Source organism: Danio rerio, chromosome 8 (genome assembly GCF_049306965.1).
Source record: "Danio rerio strain Tuebingen ecotype United States chromosome 8, GRCz12tu, whole genome shotgun sequence".
Taxonomy (NCBI): domain Eukaryota; kingdom Metazoa; phylum Chordata; class Actinopteri; order Cypriniformes; family Danionidae; genus Danio; species Danio rerio.
In genome coordinates, this window is record NC_133183.1 from 58,422,977 (window position 1) to 58,440,507 (window position 17,531).

The 17,531-nt window shown below is 36.7% G+C and overlaps 2 protein-coding genes and 1 long non-coding RNA gene across 5 annotated transcripts in view; 1 reads left to right on the forward strand and 2 right to left on the reverse strand.

The window, feature by feature from the left end:
• The window catches only part of clcn6 (chloride channel 6), a 42,822-nt gene extending 37,395 nt beyond the window's left edge, over positions 1-5,427 (reverse strand). Inside the window, exons 1-4 of one of the 2 annotated variants that reach the window (XM_073911216.1) lie at positions 5,020-5,427; positions 3,555-3,614; positions 3,256-3,321; positions 3,119-3,184 (exon numbers count right to left, since the gene is read on the reverse strand). Coding sequence is in view for 1 of the 2 variants with exons in the window: in XM_009304277.5 (XP_009302552.1) it covers positions 3,119-3,184; positions 3,256-3,321; positions 3,555-3,614; positions 4,314-4,388 (267 nt within the window). In the remaining variant the exon portion in view is untranslated. Of the gene's footprint in view, positions 1-3,118; positions 3,185-3,255; positions 3,322-3,554; positions 3,615-4,313; positions 4,411-5,019 lie in introns of those variants that run through there. The other variant, XM_009304277.5, reaches the window with a different exon arrangement.
• Positions 4,815-12,058, forward strand: LOC137496388 (uncharacterized). Of its 2 annotated transcripts, none has more exons than XR_011016694.2 (5): positions 4,815-5,137; positions 5,550-5,685; positions 7,928-8,071; positions 10,835-10,960; positions 11,056-12,058. It is a non-coding gene; the product is annotated as an uncharacterized lncRNA (long non-coding RNA). The 2 variants fall into 2 exon arrangements; XR_012384789.1 differs by having other exon boundaries at positions 7,928-8,055.
• LOC110440002 (uncharacterized) lies at positions 9,620-14,758 on the reverse strand. The gene is made up of 7 exons (XM_021478338.3): positions 12,883-14,758; positions 11,955-12,049; positions 11,806-11,856; positions 11,336-11,714; positions 11,046-11,219; positions 10,776-10,932; positions 9,620-10,127 (listed from the first exon to the last, which is right to left on the reverse strand). The coding sequence occupies exons 1-6, from the start codon at positions 13,772-13,774 to the stop codon at positions 10,805-10,807; spliced, it is 1,719 nt and encodes a 572-aa protein (XP_021334013.2). The 5' UTR covers positions 13,775-14,758; the 3' UTR covers positions 9,620-10,127; positions 10,776-10,804.
• Between the last annotated feature and the right edge of the window lie 2,773 nt (positions 14,759-17,531).

Here is a 17,531-nt window from a genome sequence, read left to right on the forward strand (position 1 = left end):
AAAAATGGGCTTATTTTCCGAGTAAACTAGTGTCAAAGAGTTCAGTTTGACCATTTTTTAAATCTATTCAGATAATATCTGGGTCTGAAGGGAGAACGTTGAGCTTAGCTTAGCACAAATCATTGAACTAGATTAGACCATTAGCATCTCACTCGTAAAAGAAAAAAAAAAATTTAAAAATTAAATAATAATAATAATTTTCCTATTTGAAGCTTGATCCTTCTGTAGTTATATTGTGTACAAAAACTGACAGAAGCTGAAAACTATTTTGTAGGTTGATAAGGCTGGGAACTATACTCTCATTCTGGTGTAACAAATCAAGGTGCAGCAGGTGCAATGATATTATGAAGTACTGCTACCTAGTGACCTAGCTGCAGACTATTTTCATGCAATGTATAATGTCATTGTACAGAAGAGCCTATACTCAAATAGGAATTATTGAAAGTCTTCAAAAATGCTAAAACCAATCTGTTTAACTATTGGGGACTTAAGCATATTCCCCTCAATAAGTGGAGTGTTTGTTTAACCCAACCCATGCAGTGTGTAGGTTTGTATTCCTAAAACAACCATACTGGCATGCATATTCATATTCAGTGGTCATTTTCTATATTGACAATGCAAAGATACATTTGGCTAAAAAAAGATGTTTAATTTGCACACATGAAATTGATCATTAAACTTATTAGTTATTACTAATATAATAAACCTACACTCACCGGCCACTTTATAAGGTACACCTATCCAATTACTCGTTAACACTAATTTCTAATCAGCCAATCACATGGCAGCAACTCAATGCCTTTAGGCATGTAGACATGGTCAAGCCGATCTGCTGCAGTTCAAACCAAGCATCAGAATGGGGAAGACAAGTAATTTAAGTGACTTTGAACGTGGCATGGTTGTTGGTGCCGGACGGGCTTGTCTGAGTATTTCAGAAACTGCTGATCTACTGGGATTTTCACGCACAACTATCTCTAGTGTTTACAAAGAATGATCTGAAAAAGAGAAAATATCTAGTGAGCGGCAGTTCTGTGGATGCAAAAGCCTTGTTGATGCCAAAGGTCAGAGGAGAATGGCCAGACTGGTTCCATCTGATGGAAAGGCAACAGTAACTCAAATAAGCACTCGTTACAACCGAGGTCTGCAGAAGAGCATCTCTGAATGCACAATACGTCGAACCTTGAAGCGAATGGGCCACAGCAGCAAAAGACCACAGCGGGTGCCACTCCTGTCAGCTAAGAAAAGGAAACTGAGGCTTTAATTCACACAGGCTTTGCAAAATTGGACAATAGAAGATTGTAAAAACGTTGCCTGGTATGATGAGTCATAATTTCTGCTGCAACATTTAGATGGTAGGGTCAGAATTTGGGATCATGAAATAATCCTGCCTTGTATCAACGGTTCAGGCTGGTGGTGGAGGTGTAATGGTGTGGGGGATATTTTCTTGGCACACTTTGGGCCCGTTAGTACCAATTAAGCATTGTGTCAACACCACAGCCTGCAGGAGTATTGTTGCTGACCAGGATCATCCTTTTATGACCACGGTGTACCCATCTTCTGATGGCTACTTCCAGCAGGATAATGCAATATGTGATCATGTCCTAAAGCGTGAATCATTTCAGACTGGTTTCTTGAACATGAAAATGAGTTCACTGTACTCAAATGGCCTCCACAGTCACCAGAACTCGATCCAATAGAGCAGCTTTGGAATGTGGTGGAACGGGAGAATCGCATCATGGTTGTGCAGCCGACAGATCTGCAGCAACCAAGTGTTGCTATCATGTCAATATGGAGAAAAATCTCTGAGGAATACCTTAAGTATCTTGTTGAATCTATGTCACGAAGAATAAAGGCAATTCTGAAGACAAAAGTGAGTCCAACACAGTTCTAATAAGGTGTACCTAATAAAATGGCAGAGGATATATATATATATATATATATATATATATATATATATATATATATATATATATATATATATATATATATATATATATATATATATATCCGATTTCGATTTTGGCTTTTAACGATTATGAAAAAGCATTAATCGAGATAAACGATTATTCCAGCATCTCCCGCCCCCTTTCCAGTTGTACACGTGTTGCTCTGCAAAGCTCAGTTCCACGTGAAAATGACTAAAAGCATGTGTTGTAATGTAACTTTTGCAGCACGGGATGCGCATCATTCATATTTTTAAAAGCGCGAAGAAGCACGTGTTGTTTTGTGTGTGCGCACCGAGCTTAGCCTCGGACAGGTAACTTGTGTGTGTTTGCATGCGCGCTGTGCTTAGCTTCGGACAGCAGGGCACACACACATCTAACGCCATCTTAATGTAATTTAATAGTAAAATACATGCACATTTGTGTCAGAGCACGGTGTTTAGTGATTATTCATATTAACCCTCATTTGTGTAATAAACTAACAAGTTGAGAATCAAAAGACATGTGAAAGAGAAACCATATCAGAGCCGCACTATTCTTAAAGTGGCAGTGTGCGATATTCCAGCTGCTGCCGACTGTTTTTATTATTAATCAATAATAAAATCAAAAATACAGTGAAGATGCTTAAAGCACAGTTTAATCATAACAGATTTAATAACTCATTTCTAATAACTGATTTCTTTTATCTTTGCTATAATGACAGTACATTATATTTTACTAGATATTTTTCAAAATACTAGTACTCAGCTTAAAATGACATTCAAAGGCTTAAATAGGGTAAATAGGCAAGTCATTGTATAACAGAAGTTTCTTATGCAGACAATCAAAAATATATATTGCTTGAGGGGGCTAATAATATCGAGCTATTAAAATAAGTTTCAAAATATTTAAACCTGCTTATATATATATATATATATATATATATATATATATAATAAAATAAAATAAATTCACAGAAGGGCGAATAATTTTGACTTCAACTAATAATCGTTTTGAATAATTGTGATTACAATTATGATCAAAAAAAAAAAATAGTGATTATGGTTTTTACCATAATCGAACAGCCCTAATATATATATATATATATATATATATATATATATATTAGTTTAAGGTTACTCTGATGTATTTGCAGTATCTAGAACCTTGATCAAAATAATTTTTTTACAACTCACCAGTCCTGTTGATACTCCAATCGCGAAGACTAAAATCCACTTTATTGCTTCATATTTTCTGGCTTTCTGAGAGGTAAATGATTCATTACAATTTGTAAAAAAATCTTTTGAGATAAAGTGCTCATCACAAAGTTTACCTTATTATCCAACCCTTCCAAAACCTCCAAGAACGGCTCATTAATACAACGGTCATAATCCAAACTCTGAAAAACCAAAAGATAAAACAGAAAATACAATATATATATATATATATATATATATATATATATATATATATATATATATATATATATATATATACATATATATATATATATATATATACATACAATATGCAATGTCTGTATTATTTTAAAATGGTAGATTAAGACATAAGAGCATGCGAGTATTGCTTTTAAAGGCGTGTTATAATCAGCGTTGTCCATTGTTTACTGACCTCATAGTCTTTTCTTGGCAATATTTCATCATCATCTTCTCTGGTTTCACCGAGTATTGTCTAATAAGCAAAAAGCCAGCAATGAAATCAGTTTAACATGCTTGAAAAAAGAGACCAGATGCTTCAGAAAGGAACCCCCCATTCAGATGCTTTCTTTTGACGTTTCTGAGGTTTCCCAGATTGAGATCTCTGTCTTTAAAAAGAACAGATGGCCTGTGACGACTTCACACAATGGCATGACTTATTCTGAGCACATCTTTGACATTTTACTTTACTATACCTAGGATAATGGTTTGTCTGCTACAATATCATCAATTCTTCACAACAATAAGTAACTGATAAGCAGTATTATATGAGGTTATTCGTCCCATTGTTATGAGGTTATTCATCACACATAAGCTGTGTCTAATAATCTGGTGAACTTTCTAATGAGAAAAATATTATAGTGACAGGTGATAACGCCCAAATTGAATATCCTTTATGATATATTATCCTGTAAGATGCCCAAAAAAGCGGTACAATATAATAAACTCGTGACTAATACATATTATTAAAAACTGCTTATTGAATATTAGTCATCTCAGAATCTTCTAATGCTTGCTAAACAGACAGTTAATGTACATTATTCTGTTTACAGTGTATCTGGGTGGAGAATAGCAGGGGAAGCATCACTTATTAAAGCAACGAAAAGCACGCGCGTTTCAGTCAATAAAGTGTAACGGATCTGGAAGCAGATACCACGCATAAACGGACTCATACCAGCTCCTCTGGTGTTCTTGTTTCGCCTTCATTGCAGCAGCATTGACAACACAAACATCCTCCACAACACGCCATCTTCAGCAACACAACACACACCGCTAGGCAGATCTGATCACATGACCATCACACACTGGGTGGAGGTGCTCGAGCACGCAGTGGCTGCGCAGCTTAAACGCAGGCGAGGAACTTTCAGGCGCGCATTTTTTTACGGTAAGGTAAAGTTGGTTCCCACTTGGCTGTCGGTGGTTTAACATACATACATCACAAACTACTTAAAAATTATTCGAAGTATTTTTTTGCCATGCATTACTCTGCAGTCTTTATCAAACAAGCTAATTAAATAACTTAAACTCAAAATAATATTCCATGTTAAGTTATTTGACAAGTAACTTTGTATTGTAGAATAACAGAGGTCCACATTATCAAGCGAACCCAAACCCAGAACTCAAAATCCAACCTGTTTTTTTTTTCAGTCGAGTCACTTCTAACGTTACGCTCGCCGCCATTTTATTTCACGGCGACGAATGCAGCGCGTCTCAACATTTTGAAAAATAGAGATGTATATATTTGGAAAAAAATATTAATTATTAAGTTATTATTAAGTTACCTTCCGCTTTAAGTTGTCTTTTTAAATCTTTGATGCGTCTACCTCAGTCAGTTTACGGAAATTTTTACCATGGTTTTAACGGTTTTAACGGTAACCAACCTTTTTTTGTTGGGGTCCGCCAAGCGACCGTAACTTCACGTCTAACGTTAGAAGGGTTTAATGATCTTAAAACACGTATAAATTAGAGATGAAGAAAGTTTACTCGATCACAGGAAGGGTAAGTGACCCTCTGTTACTCAAGTGGTACTAACGTTAACGTTACCAATCCAGGGCAAAATGCTCCGCCGCATATGGCAAGCCAAATTAGCTTAAAATGCACTTAGCATTAAGGTACTCGTCATAATCAACTAGTAAGTTAACGTTAACAATTTAATTATAAAGCTCTCCAATTTAAAGTAAGAATTACATTAAAGAACTTTCTAATTGCAGTTGTTAAACTGGGCTCTATTTGCATTTCTTACTAACGTTAGTACAAATTCAATTGTGGCTCTGTCATTATAATTGAATGGAAGTCAACTGAGACTAACATTAAATAACTAAGTTTGTAAAAAAACAAACTAGAGCTTCATAACTTTGATTGTTAAGTTGTATTGTTGCAAGTTTGTTTACGTGGGTTTACTTTCCTACAGGTTGTCTGGTTTCCATTGTTGTGCCAGGAGCGCACCCCTACTCTATAATGCACCCCCTCTGAAATGTGCATCTCTTAACTGAAATTAATTGTAAAAAGTTAATAATACAGTTATAACACTAATGAGAGTGACTGAGGTAAGTTTCATGAATGGAACCCGTCCCTTACAGGACAGAAATAAACAAATACATTGATTGACTTTAAATACAATACAGATGAGATTAAGTAAATTGTTTAATGTGTGGTTTAGTTTAAAAATAGGTGGTTTAGAAACTACGTTTCCATCCACCTATTTTTATATGCATTTTGCATGTGCATTAATTTTGAAAAGGCACATAAAAAACATATACGCATGAATAAACTTGCGCCAATATGCGTAGGAAAACTGTTTATTAGATTAGAAAAGCAAAACTACGATAAAAAAAAAGTTCCAGTGTGCACATTAAAAAAGTCACGTGATTTTGTTATAAGAGATCATGTGATCGCAATTGCAAAACTGGCGCTTTTAAGGTCTGTTTTCTTTAAAAATCAGCGATCTCCACTAGCTGAGTGATATTCGATATAAAGAGGGGCTCAGATTGTAAAAGAAGCACTGCATTAAATTACAATTTCCCCCGCTATGTCTTTGTAATATGAGCATTTATTTTTCCCCAGTATATTCAATGGAGCTTCTGCGCTAACCTGCTGATTCTGCGGGCACGTGCGAGTAAACGGTAAAGTCTAGATCGGATATGCGGCCGACAGGAGGTGCGATATGCACATTAATAAAGCAGCATTTTTTTATGACACTGTATAACAATAATTACTATTTTTACAGTACTGTGAGGGTTGGGTTTAGGGTTGGGGTAGGCGTTAAAAAATACATTTTATTGGGTAATTTAATAGATAACATAACTAATACTCGGTACAACTACAGTTTTTACATTACTGTGACGGTTGGGTTTAGGGTTGGGGTGGGGGTAGAAGTTAATAAAATACAACAAATGAGAAATTTAATAAATAATAGAAATAGTTCGCGTTAACTTCCGGCTGCAAACGTATCCGCTCTAGCAACAACCCGAGTAAACAGCTTTTTGTCTTATTTTACGCTTGAGCAAATAAATGAATGCCAAAGTTTATTTAACTGAATGTTTTTTGAATGGCAGACACGTGAACTAGGAGAATGTTTTTCTCGTATTTCTGACGCGCTTGAACCACATGTGACAAATTATAACGGCTTTAACAGACACATTTCTAAGTTGTGTGTCACAAAAACACTCTGTTATCCATTAAAAATGTCATTGAAACCCATTTTCGGAGCGCAAATTACCAGTTGTACAGGTTGTAAATGGAAGTTTTTTAGCATTCTACCGGAAGACGCTGGTCGCTATGGCGCCCTCCATGCAGCAGCCATGAAAAAGGGTCTATAAAAGGAAAAAAGTTCACAATAACGGTTCACCGGAAGTTTATCAGTATGGAAAAAACACTAGCTCGGCATATACCCCATTAGTGTTATTATATTATTAATGACCTCCAGAATTAAGAGCTGCAGCACGTTCACTTCAAGTCAGGATTGTCTTCCGAGGCACAAGTCATTTATTAAATGAAAAAAAGATTCACGCAACTTCTCCTACCACAGCAAATTTCGTTTTTACTGCTGATATTTGGCACCAGATAATCAGGAATTGACGCTTTTATTCGCTTTGACTCGGAAGGAAACACTGCTTTATTCGCATGTCTTATATGTGATAATCCAGTTTTGCGCATAAAGTTGATTTACATTTTTGGATGGAAACATAGCTAATATTATTATTATTTTATGGTTATTTGTAAACCTAGTGCATTTTAAAATACGTTTTACTTCTTATCTTTGCTTTATCCATCAAAATAATAATCATTTTATGTTTTGATCAATTATGGCTGTTTTCTCAGGGATGGGTTGCGGCTTAAAGGGCATCCGCTGTCTAAAAAACGTGCTGGATAAGTTTGCGGTTCATTCCGCTTTGGCGACCCTGGATTAATAAAGGGATTAAGCCGAAAATTAATGAATGAATTATGGCTGTTGATTTTTTTTAAATGTAGACTGAGATATTAATGAAAGTCTATGAATGCTGCATTTTGCAGGAGGGGTATGTGTCTCAGCACAATACCGGATTTGTTAGTAAGTGAGTGAGCTTTAAAATGTTATTCATTCATTTATTCATTCTCTTTTAGGCTTAGTCCCTGGGGTCGCGACAGCGGAATTAACCGCCAACTTATCAAGCATGTTTTACACAGCGGATGCCCCTCCAGCTTCAACCCATCATTGAGAAACATCTATACACACTCATTCACACACATACACTAAAGGCAATTTTAGCTTACCCAATTCAGCTGTACCACATGTTTTTGGACTCGCAGGGGAAACCGGAGCACTTGTAGGAAACCCACGCAAACACGGGGAGAACATGCAAACTCCACACAGAAATGCCAACTGACGCAGCTGGAGCTCAAACCAGCGACCTTCTTGCTGTGAGGCGATTGGGCGGGTATAAGAATCTGACGGTATAATCTTCACTAAAAAAAATATATTTTTTAACTTGTTCAAACTACTTAATTAAAATGAGCTTAAACAACACAATTCTTTAGATTTCATTACATTTTTTTATGCTCAATTCTTATAAATTAGTTAAAAGTGTTAAGTTAACTTAATCGATTTGTGTTGGGACAACATGAATGAATCAACCTTTTTCCCCTTTGAACACAATATATTTTATTTTGAGAAACTTTTAAAATATCTTGAATCACTGACTTCTGCTGTCTTCATTTAAAAAAAAAAAAACATACTTCATTCAAGTTGAAAAGACATTTTTGGAGATCTTTCCTGCTGGAGATACTGTTGTTCTAAAAATTTAAAGCAAAACATTTTTTTTAAAAACCTTACATATACTGCGCAGCATTGAAAAATAAAAAATGTTGCCGTTTTTAAAACCTTGACTTTTCCAAACCGCGGTATACTTTGAAAACAGTTATCGTCCCATGCCTAACCTGAGTACGTTTTTAACCCACCCACCCAACACACAACACATTTGAATCAACCTTGCTTGCATACACACATTCACAAGTGTTATATACAGTTGAAGTCAGAATTATTAGCCCCACTATGATTTTTCTTTCTTTTTTAAATATTTTAAAAAATGATGTTTAACAGCAAGAACATTTTCACAATATGTCTGATTACTGTATATTTTTTCTTCTAGAGAAAGTCTAGTCTGATTTATTTTATCTTTACCATGATGAAAGTACATAATATTTTACTAGATATTTTTCAAGACACTTCTATACAGCTTAAAGTGACATTTAAAGGCTTAACTAGGTTAATTAGGTTAACTAGGAAGGTTAGGATAAATCGGAAAAATATATAGCTGAAAGGGGCTAATAATATTGACTTTAAAATGGTTTTTAAAAAAATAAAACTGCTTTTATTCTAGCCAAAATAAGACTTTCTCCAGAAGAGAAAATATAATCAGACATACTGTGAAAATGTCCTTGCTCTCTGTTAAACATCATTTAAGAAATATTTAAAAAAGAAAGAAGATTCAAAAGGGGGCTAATAATTCTGACTTCAACTGTACATATATAACACTTGTAAATGTGTGTATGCAAGCAAGGTTGATATAAATGTGTTGAATTAAAGTTTCAATTAATGTGTGACCACAAACAGTGTAATTGTTTTATACAACAAAAAAATCTAAAAGTTTTAAGATCAAGATTACACAAGAAACAAAGAAAGAAGAGTTGTGTTAAAGTCAAGAAGAGATACAGCTGCAGACTGGCAGTTGAATGTAGTACAATTTTTGTAACTGTACAAGAATAATTCTCATTTACATTACTGTGAAGAGTAGGTGTTAATAAAACATAATTTAATATAATAATAATAATATACAAAATTTAATAAATAATATAACTGATTTTTATTTATTCCCAGCTGGAGCCACCATTTAGTAAAATCGAAACAATGACACCATATTTTATGTTCAATTTACAGCAACACAGGACAGGTCAACATAGAATGCATAAATTAAAATGACACTGAATAAAATGAACAAACTTTATGTTTGAAATGTACACAATTTTATTCATGATAATCAAACATAAATATACAACATTTATTTACAAAAATACATTTAGTCAGATCCTCCTCTTTATCGAGCCACAAACACCGGCCCCAATCAGCTTCTTCTTTTTGGAAAGCCACACAGACTCCAGTCTGCTCCTCCTTTTCATCCAATCACAAACACCTGCCCCAATCAGCTCTTCTAAATCCAACCACAAACACCTGCCCCAATCAGCTCCTCCCCTACATCCAGTCACAAACACCTGCCCCATTGGTGTTAGTGGCTGGATGAAGTGAAGGAGTTTGGTGTTAATGGCGTGATGAAGAGGAAGAGCTTGGTGTTAGTATCTTTGATGAAGAGGAGAAGCCTGGTGTCAGTAGCTTTGATGAAGTCAAGTGAAGCATGGAGTTAGTGGCTCGATGAAGAAGAGGAGGTGCTTGATTTTAGTCTCTGGATGAAGAGAAGATTCTTCAGCTTCAGTTGTATATTCTCCAGCGTTGTATCTGGTTGGAAAATACAAAATATGCAATATTAGCTTCATGTAAGATAATAGTAAATTAATAATAAACTCAAATAAATAGTAAGTAGTAAACAGATTAAATGATCACATCTACAGTAAAGCACATGCATGATATAACCATTTACGTTGAAATATGAAAAAAGCTAATTCTAAACAATAAAACTATATTAGTGTATATCACAATAACTAAAACAATATCTATAGATGCAAGCATATCTAAAATATAATGCAATAATTAACTGTAATATCCACAACATTTCTGTAAAACCCAAATTCTTGCTTAATGTAAATCTTAAAAACGAGTCACAATGCCAAATTGTGTAGTGTGACTCCCTCTTGTGGATTATTTACATGTTGCCAAATACCACCGTGATTTGAAGAGGGAATATCAAGTCATGTAGTGCAGTGGTTCTCAAACTTTTTTTATCAAGTACCACCTCAGATAAAATTGTCCCTCCAATTACCACCATATAACCAGTATTGAAATACAGTAACATAGTAGGCCTAATTAAGCAGCTACAGCTCTGCAAGGCTATTGCCAAGCGAAGAATTGTGACAGCCTTTAGTGGGGAAAAAGTAGAATATTTTGCACATATTTAAGTCATGTTGGGGCTTTTGTTATTAAACTGACCTGAATGTGCCTCAACTGTTCTGATCTTCTTAATCGTTTCTTCTGTTGCTTGGCTTCAGGATCAAAACCTGGAACCAGTTATGGAGGAGGATCTTTTCAAGTGGAATCCGCTTGGTTGGATCACTTTCCAAACACGAACAGATCAGGTCGATGCATTCTGTGAAGAAAGAAGGAACAGATGTCAGGTTATTAGACTAGCCACAAACTTTACGGCTGGTGTAATTGATCACATTGTTTTAAGTTCTTGTTTCATCATCCTCATGCTCTTACCTTTGGATAGGTCGTCATGCTGCCAGGTTCTGGTGGCAATCCTACTGAGCTCTTTTTTAGGGAAATGTCCACAAAGCAGCTTGAACAACAGTACTCCTATAGAGTACACCGTTGCAGTCTTGGCATGCATCCTGCCACATTTGTCAAATTCCGGAGGAGCATAAACTCTTGTACCTGGAAGAAAGATCAAGAGCAGTTAGCCATTTATCATATTAGCAAAAATGTATCTGCTGATCTCTTTGGCTTTGCCTAGAAGACTATATATAACTTGTCTTTATTATTATACATACCACGGAATGTTGTGTAGCCCTTTTTGGTCACGACACTTCCAGCACCAAAGTCGATGAGTTTGACCTGCAAGGTGTGGGGGTTGATGAGCAGGTTTTCCATCTTGATGTCGCTGTGGTAGACTCCCCTTTCACAGCATACTTTTGCAGCAGTGGCCACCTGGCGTATCACCACTCGTGTTTGGGATTCGCTGATTTTCCAACCATGCTGCATTACAAACCTGTCCAGGTCCATACATGGTTCGGGACGCTCTACCACCAGTACGTATTGGGTTCGTGACTCAAACCAATCCAGCGGTTGTATTATTTGAGGAACGTAAGGACCTCTGCTTATCAAATACATCAAGCCGACTTCTTGTGGAACAGTCTTCTGTGATGATAGCTACAAGAGAGATAATAGACATATGATAGTGAGATGTGATTGAACTGAAGTTGAGGTCAGTATTTTAACAACTTTAGCACGGTGTACTTACAATCGTCATGGTTCTTCTTGTATGACTCTTGCTCACATATTTGATTGCCACCTGTTCATCAAAAAAAGATGGTTATTTCATACAATCAAGTCATGTAACATTCATGAAGTTAAATAGCAAGAAAGCACTTTTTTATGTTTGAAACAAACCTTTCGTGAATCAGACAGACGAACTCCAGCAGAGACCACTCCAAATGTTCCTTGACCTATAACATTATCCACTTGATATTCCTTGTAGATGTTACCTGTAAAAACAATCAATGAAACAAATAATGAAGTACATTTATAGCATAAACCATCAAAAAGTTGATCGAAGATTGCTTTAGAATAGCACTATTTTATTAAATTATTATTAAGCTAATTAGGCCTCATTAACATTTGGTTACTGTGCTTATGTATTTTTTTTTTTTGTAGATTTGTACTCAACTAACTACAGTTTAAACTGGCAACCCCAGTACATTTCTGAAGAAAGGATAAACAGTACTTTTACTCCTTAACATTGTTTTTTTATTATTGTAATAACAACAGGCCATTTTAAAAAATAGAAATACAAAAAATTATAGAAGTATAGTACAAGCAATACAAATATTACTTTGTTCTTAACATTCAGCTGTGTTTAAGTATTTATAACATTTGTCTCATCTTTATTTTTCTTCTTTAGCTTGGGCAGCAAAATTCTGGTAAAATAGATTATGTGATGTATTTATAACAATATTTCCTAGAGAAATGCCATTTTTACTAGCTATTTTTAATGTATTCATGAGTATCACTCATAGTAATGTACTATGAGTATCACTCATAGTTAAATAAACAGTAAAATATATTATGCTGATTTTATATATATATCAGCAGATGTTCTGATTTATAGTTCATATTTGCTGTTTCACTTTCCTCTCGTCTCTATTCCTGCCATTAACTGTTAATTTTCAGCTTTTTGCTCTCTGAGGCCTTAAGCTCAACTTTCTGCAATATGGATATTGCAAATACACTATTATTGTCTTAACTATACTTTAAAAAAATCTTTTGTGCAACCCTAATCTTAGCTATATACTTTAGGCTGAACACTTAATAAACTGACCGGTATCTGCTCCCTCCATATTAAATGGGGTGTACTCTTCTGTCTTCCAAGAATAGTCATCTGATGAGGAAGGCGTCCTTTCCTCCGACTCTATGGAGTCCTCACTGGAAGCGTTTTCCTCGTTGTTGTGGTCAGCGGTCAGCGAAGACGCACAAGAGTGCCTGCTGTGCACTGAAGCGCGGTCAGATTCGTTGATCTCCTCGGTGCCAAGCGAAGACACACAAGAGTGCCAACTAAACACTGATGCGCGGTCAGATTCGCTTTTCTCCGCGGGGTCAAGCGAAGACGCACAAGATTGCCAGCTTTGCACTGAAGCGCGGTCAGACTGGCTGATATCCGCGGGGGTCAGAGAAGAAACACACAAGTGCCAGCATTCAGTGTCGGGCTGTTCGGTTTCTGTTGACGGGGTCTTCACAGGGGTCTGGATAGACACGCACCTGTTGTTGACCCGCTCGTCCTGAACCGGCCTCGGCGACACACACGCAGCTTCACCATTATGGGATCTCTGATTCTGTGGGCTGCTCAGCTGGGTCTGTGGGGCTCTGGTTGTGGTTTTCTTGAATTTCCGAGAAAACCATTTCCGGAACCTCTTTAGTTTCTTCTCCGCTTTCTGTGGTGCTGGGCTTGGTGAAACACCAGCCCCGGTATGAATGTGAGAGATGAACGCGACGTTACTTGGTCCGGCTTCGCCATCAGAACATCTCTGGTGCTCGAGGTCGCCCTCGATTAGGTTCTTCTGGGTTTTCCCGGATTTCCGAGAAAAGACCCAGTTACAGAACTTTTTAAATTTCTTTACAACTCCCATAGATTCAGATTTCTTTCCAAAATGAAGAGAATCGTTATCAACGGTGGATTGACTATTTAAAACCACGATCAACTGATTAAATCTCATATAAAACGCAGCTCTAAGTTTGTGCTACTGTTCAATTCAGACGACGAGTTGTAAATGAGTGATTATTCCACTTCCATGGAAACATTGAACTTTCGAACGTTTGACGTCATTGCTCATTTGCATACAGCGCAGAGGAGAGCAGCGCTCGAAGAAAACCGCGATTTACAGAAAACGAAGATATTGCCTGTATTTTAAAGCTCTACATTTGATATATTATGGATTATTATATTATTAAATAGTGGTAAATAGTCTGCTCTGGTCTACATCTTAAATAATATTAGTAATGACAATAAGCTAATCTAAATTTGCCCCCTCCCCCAAACCCCTTAATGGTTCATACCATTTTCAATGCGTAATCGCGCCTAGGAAAATATTCATCTTGCAATCTTAAAGATAAACTCTGAAATTATACAAAACACACATTTATCTTGTAAAATATGGTTTTATCTACATAAAGCCTTAACTAAAGCCAGCTTAGCCTCATTGTGTGCATTTAAATGGACGCAAGTGCTTGCACAAGGAGGTTAAACAGTAAACACGATCTCTTGTCATCCATTCAATGATGAAAATAGGTTAAAAAGGAGAATAACATGTTTATTGAAATAGCCCGTCAAAAATTAAGACTAAAATGACCAATTTCTCTAAAACACTGAAAACTTGCATATGTTTGATTAATAAATGAGGTAAAATTGAATTCAGTATACATTTGGCTTCATGATGCATGCATATGTATTATATACACTACTGGAAAAGTCAAACCAGCTCAGCTTAATTTCTGTATTGGTTTTGCAGTAGTTTGAAATGTCCATATTTTTTAGAAACATCCTGGCCTCGTTTGCTCAAAGCCTTTGGAACAGGTCATTATATAGGATCATTCTATATGAAGTACTTGTATTATTTACTACTGCAGTGTATATCAAATGACATTTACTGAACAACACCATTAAACAAACAACAATATTAAGATGTTAAATAAATGAGTTAAATCACATTTTCATATTGCATTTATTATTACGCTGTAAAGCTTAACATTGCAGTCAAACCTATTTGTTCTGGGGCAAATAACAGATGATTATATATTATTATATATTATATTCTCATTTTTTATTATGATGTTGTTATTATTATGTGATATATAAATATTGGCATTATATATACCCAAAATGAATTATATTTCACAGTTAACCACTTGATTGACTCCTGGATACATTGTAACATACATTACCAACACAAATAGAACTACATTCCCATGTTAATAATACATGATGTAGTCCAACAGCATGCTGCAATATTTGTTAAACTACAATGAGTTCAGTCTCTGCTTGGCTCTTCACTCTCATAAGGGTATACAGTGGAATATAGCAGGGCTATTAACCAATCAGATTCAAGAACCTCACCTCCATTACATGATGTCTTGTGCAGTGCAATGCAAAGTAAAAACGCAATTCATTACCTCTTTAAAATAGTTACTAAAAGGAAAGATTATCCCTTGCTTTAGTTTCTCCGGTTTACATTGTGGACAAAATTCCAACACTTCTCCCACCTTGCTTCCTTTGGGATTGGTCAGGCTGTCAGTAGGCCAAACAAAGTTCAACAAGAAATGCAAAAATAAATAATTGTGTGCTCAGAATCCCTGACTTATTATCATGTGTTCACATTTTATCTTACCTTTAGCATATTTGATCTCAGCTCATAGTCTCCATAATAATACATTAAGTTTATATCTCACACTTCTTTTGTTTTCTTAGAATTTACAAACTCACCACTGTTATAAATGTATGCTCAAAAGTCTGGAAAGGTCTATACTTACATTTTTGAGAGAAAAAATACAGAACTGTGAACTAAAATAGGTAAATGCTACATAGAATATTTCATACTGTAACTGTAGGACTAATACAAAATGTAAAAATTTGTAATCAGCCAATCACATGGCAGCAACTCAATGCATTTAGGCATGTAGACATCTGCCGCAGTTCAAACCGAGCATCAGAATGAGGAAGAAAGGTGATTTAGGTGACTTTGAACGTGGCATGGTTGTTGGTGCCAGACGGGCTGGTCTGAGTATTTCAGAAACTGCTGATCTGCTGGGATTTTGATGCACAACCATCTCTAGAGTTTATAGAGAATGGTCCGAAAAAGAGGAAATATCCAGTGATATTGGGCGCAAATGCCTTGTTGATGTCAGAGATCAGAGGAGAATAGCCAAACTGGTTCCAGCTGATAGAAAAGCAACATTTACTCAAATAACCACTCGTTACAACCGAGGTCTGCACTTACTGTACTTTCACTTACTGTTTTTGCTCTTCATCCTGTACAATGTTGCTTGTGTGTCTATCTTTGAGTGCAGAAGATGCATCGGTAGAGGCATTGGAGATGTAGCTGGAGGCAGTTGCAGTGTGACTTTGAGATGAAACGAGCACAACTCCGGGAACAACGAGCCTTGACGTCGACCTGGCTGCTGCTCTCTCGTAAGTGTGCAATACAATCTCAACACTCCTTTCACCTCAAATCCGTGTGTTTCTCTGTCCAGGCCCAGCGTACCAGCGGCGAACCCGAGCCAGGACCCAGGGCAGGTGCTCAGGATTGCTTCACCCCCCTCTGAGAGACAGGATGCAACGCCACACAAAAAAAAGTGATGTTCACACAGGCAAGGACGTCACGGCAGAAAAGACCATTCACACATCCATTCCAAAATACTGATAAATTCTGACATCATTAACCAGAAATGAGCTCTAAACAGCCGCGCTTGTATTTGTAAACATAGAAGTGGTCAGACTTTTGTTGATAGCTTCACTTTATTTAAAGCTTTAGCATTCATACAGCTGCTTTGTCCCAGAGATATCCAAAGGCAGAAGTGCGAACAGTTCTTTGCTGTCTTTGCTCTTCACCCTGTATAATATCACTTGTGTGTCTATCTTTGACTGCAGGAGAAGCATCAGTGGAGGCGCTGGAGCTGCAGCTGGAAGCAGTGGAAACACAGATCTCGTGACCTTGATGAAACAAGCACAGCTCCGGGAACAACGAGCTTTGACGTCTACCAGGCTGCTGCTCTCTCGTCTGAGGTAAGTGTGCGATACAATCTCTACACTCCTTCCACCTCAACCCTGTGTGTTTCTCTGTCCAGGCCCAGCACACCAGGGATGCGGTACACTCAGGTGTCGATACCACGCCCCCAGGGTGCACCAGCACCGAACCCGAGCCAATCAATCCCTGTAGAGAACTGCTTAGCCCCCTCTGCGAGACGGGACACGACATTGGAATCATCAGTGATTCTGTTGTTCATCTCGTCCATGTGGCTTCCACTAAAGGTAACAATAACTTTGTTTCCATCCAAAAATGCGAATTAACTTTAAGCGCAAAACTGGATTAACGCATGAAAGATGTGCGAATAAAGCAGCGTTTCCATCCAACGAGTCAAAGAGAACAAAATCGTCACTTCCTGATTATCTTGCGCCAAATATCAACAGTATAAACGGAATTTGCTGCAGTAGAAGAAGTTGTGTGAATAGCCGCTTTTCCACTATCGTGCTGAATCGTTCTTTAAACAGAACTGTTCCATTCCGTGCCCAACCGGGCCAGACAGCACGGATACGGTTTCATTTTCCACTGTCGTGCTGCGACAAAGCTCTTTAAAACATTACACAAAACGCATCAGTAGTTGCCTTGGTAACGCAATGTAAACGGCTCCCTTTGTTCAATTAAAGTTAAATGAGAGCCGAAACTATTTTTTTTTTTTTTTCATAAAAGCAAAAGCAAC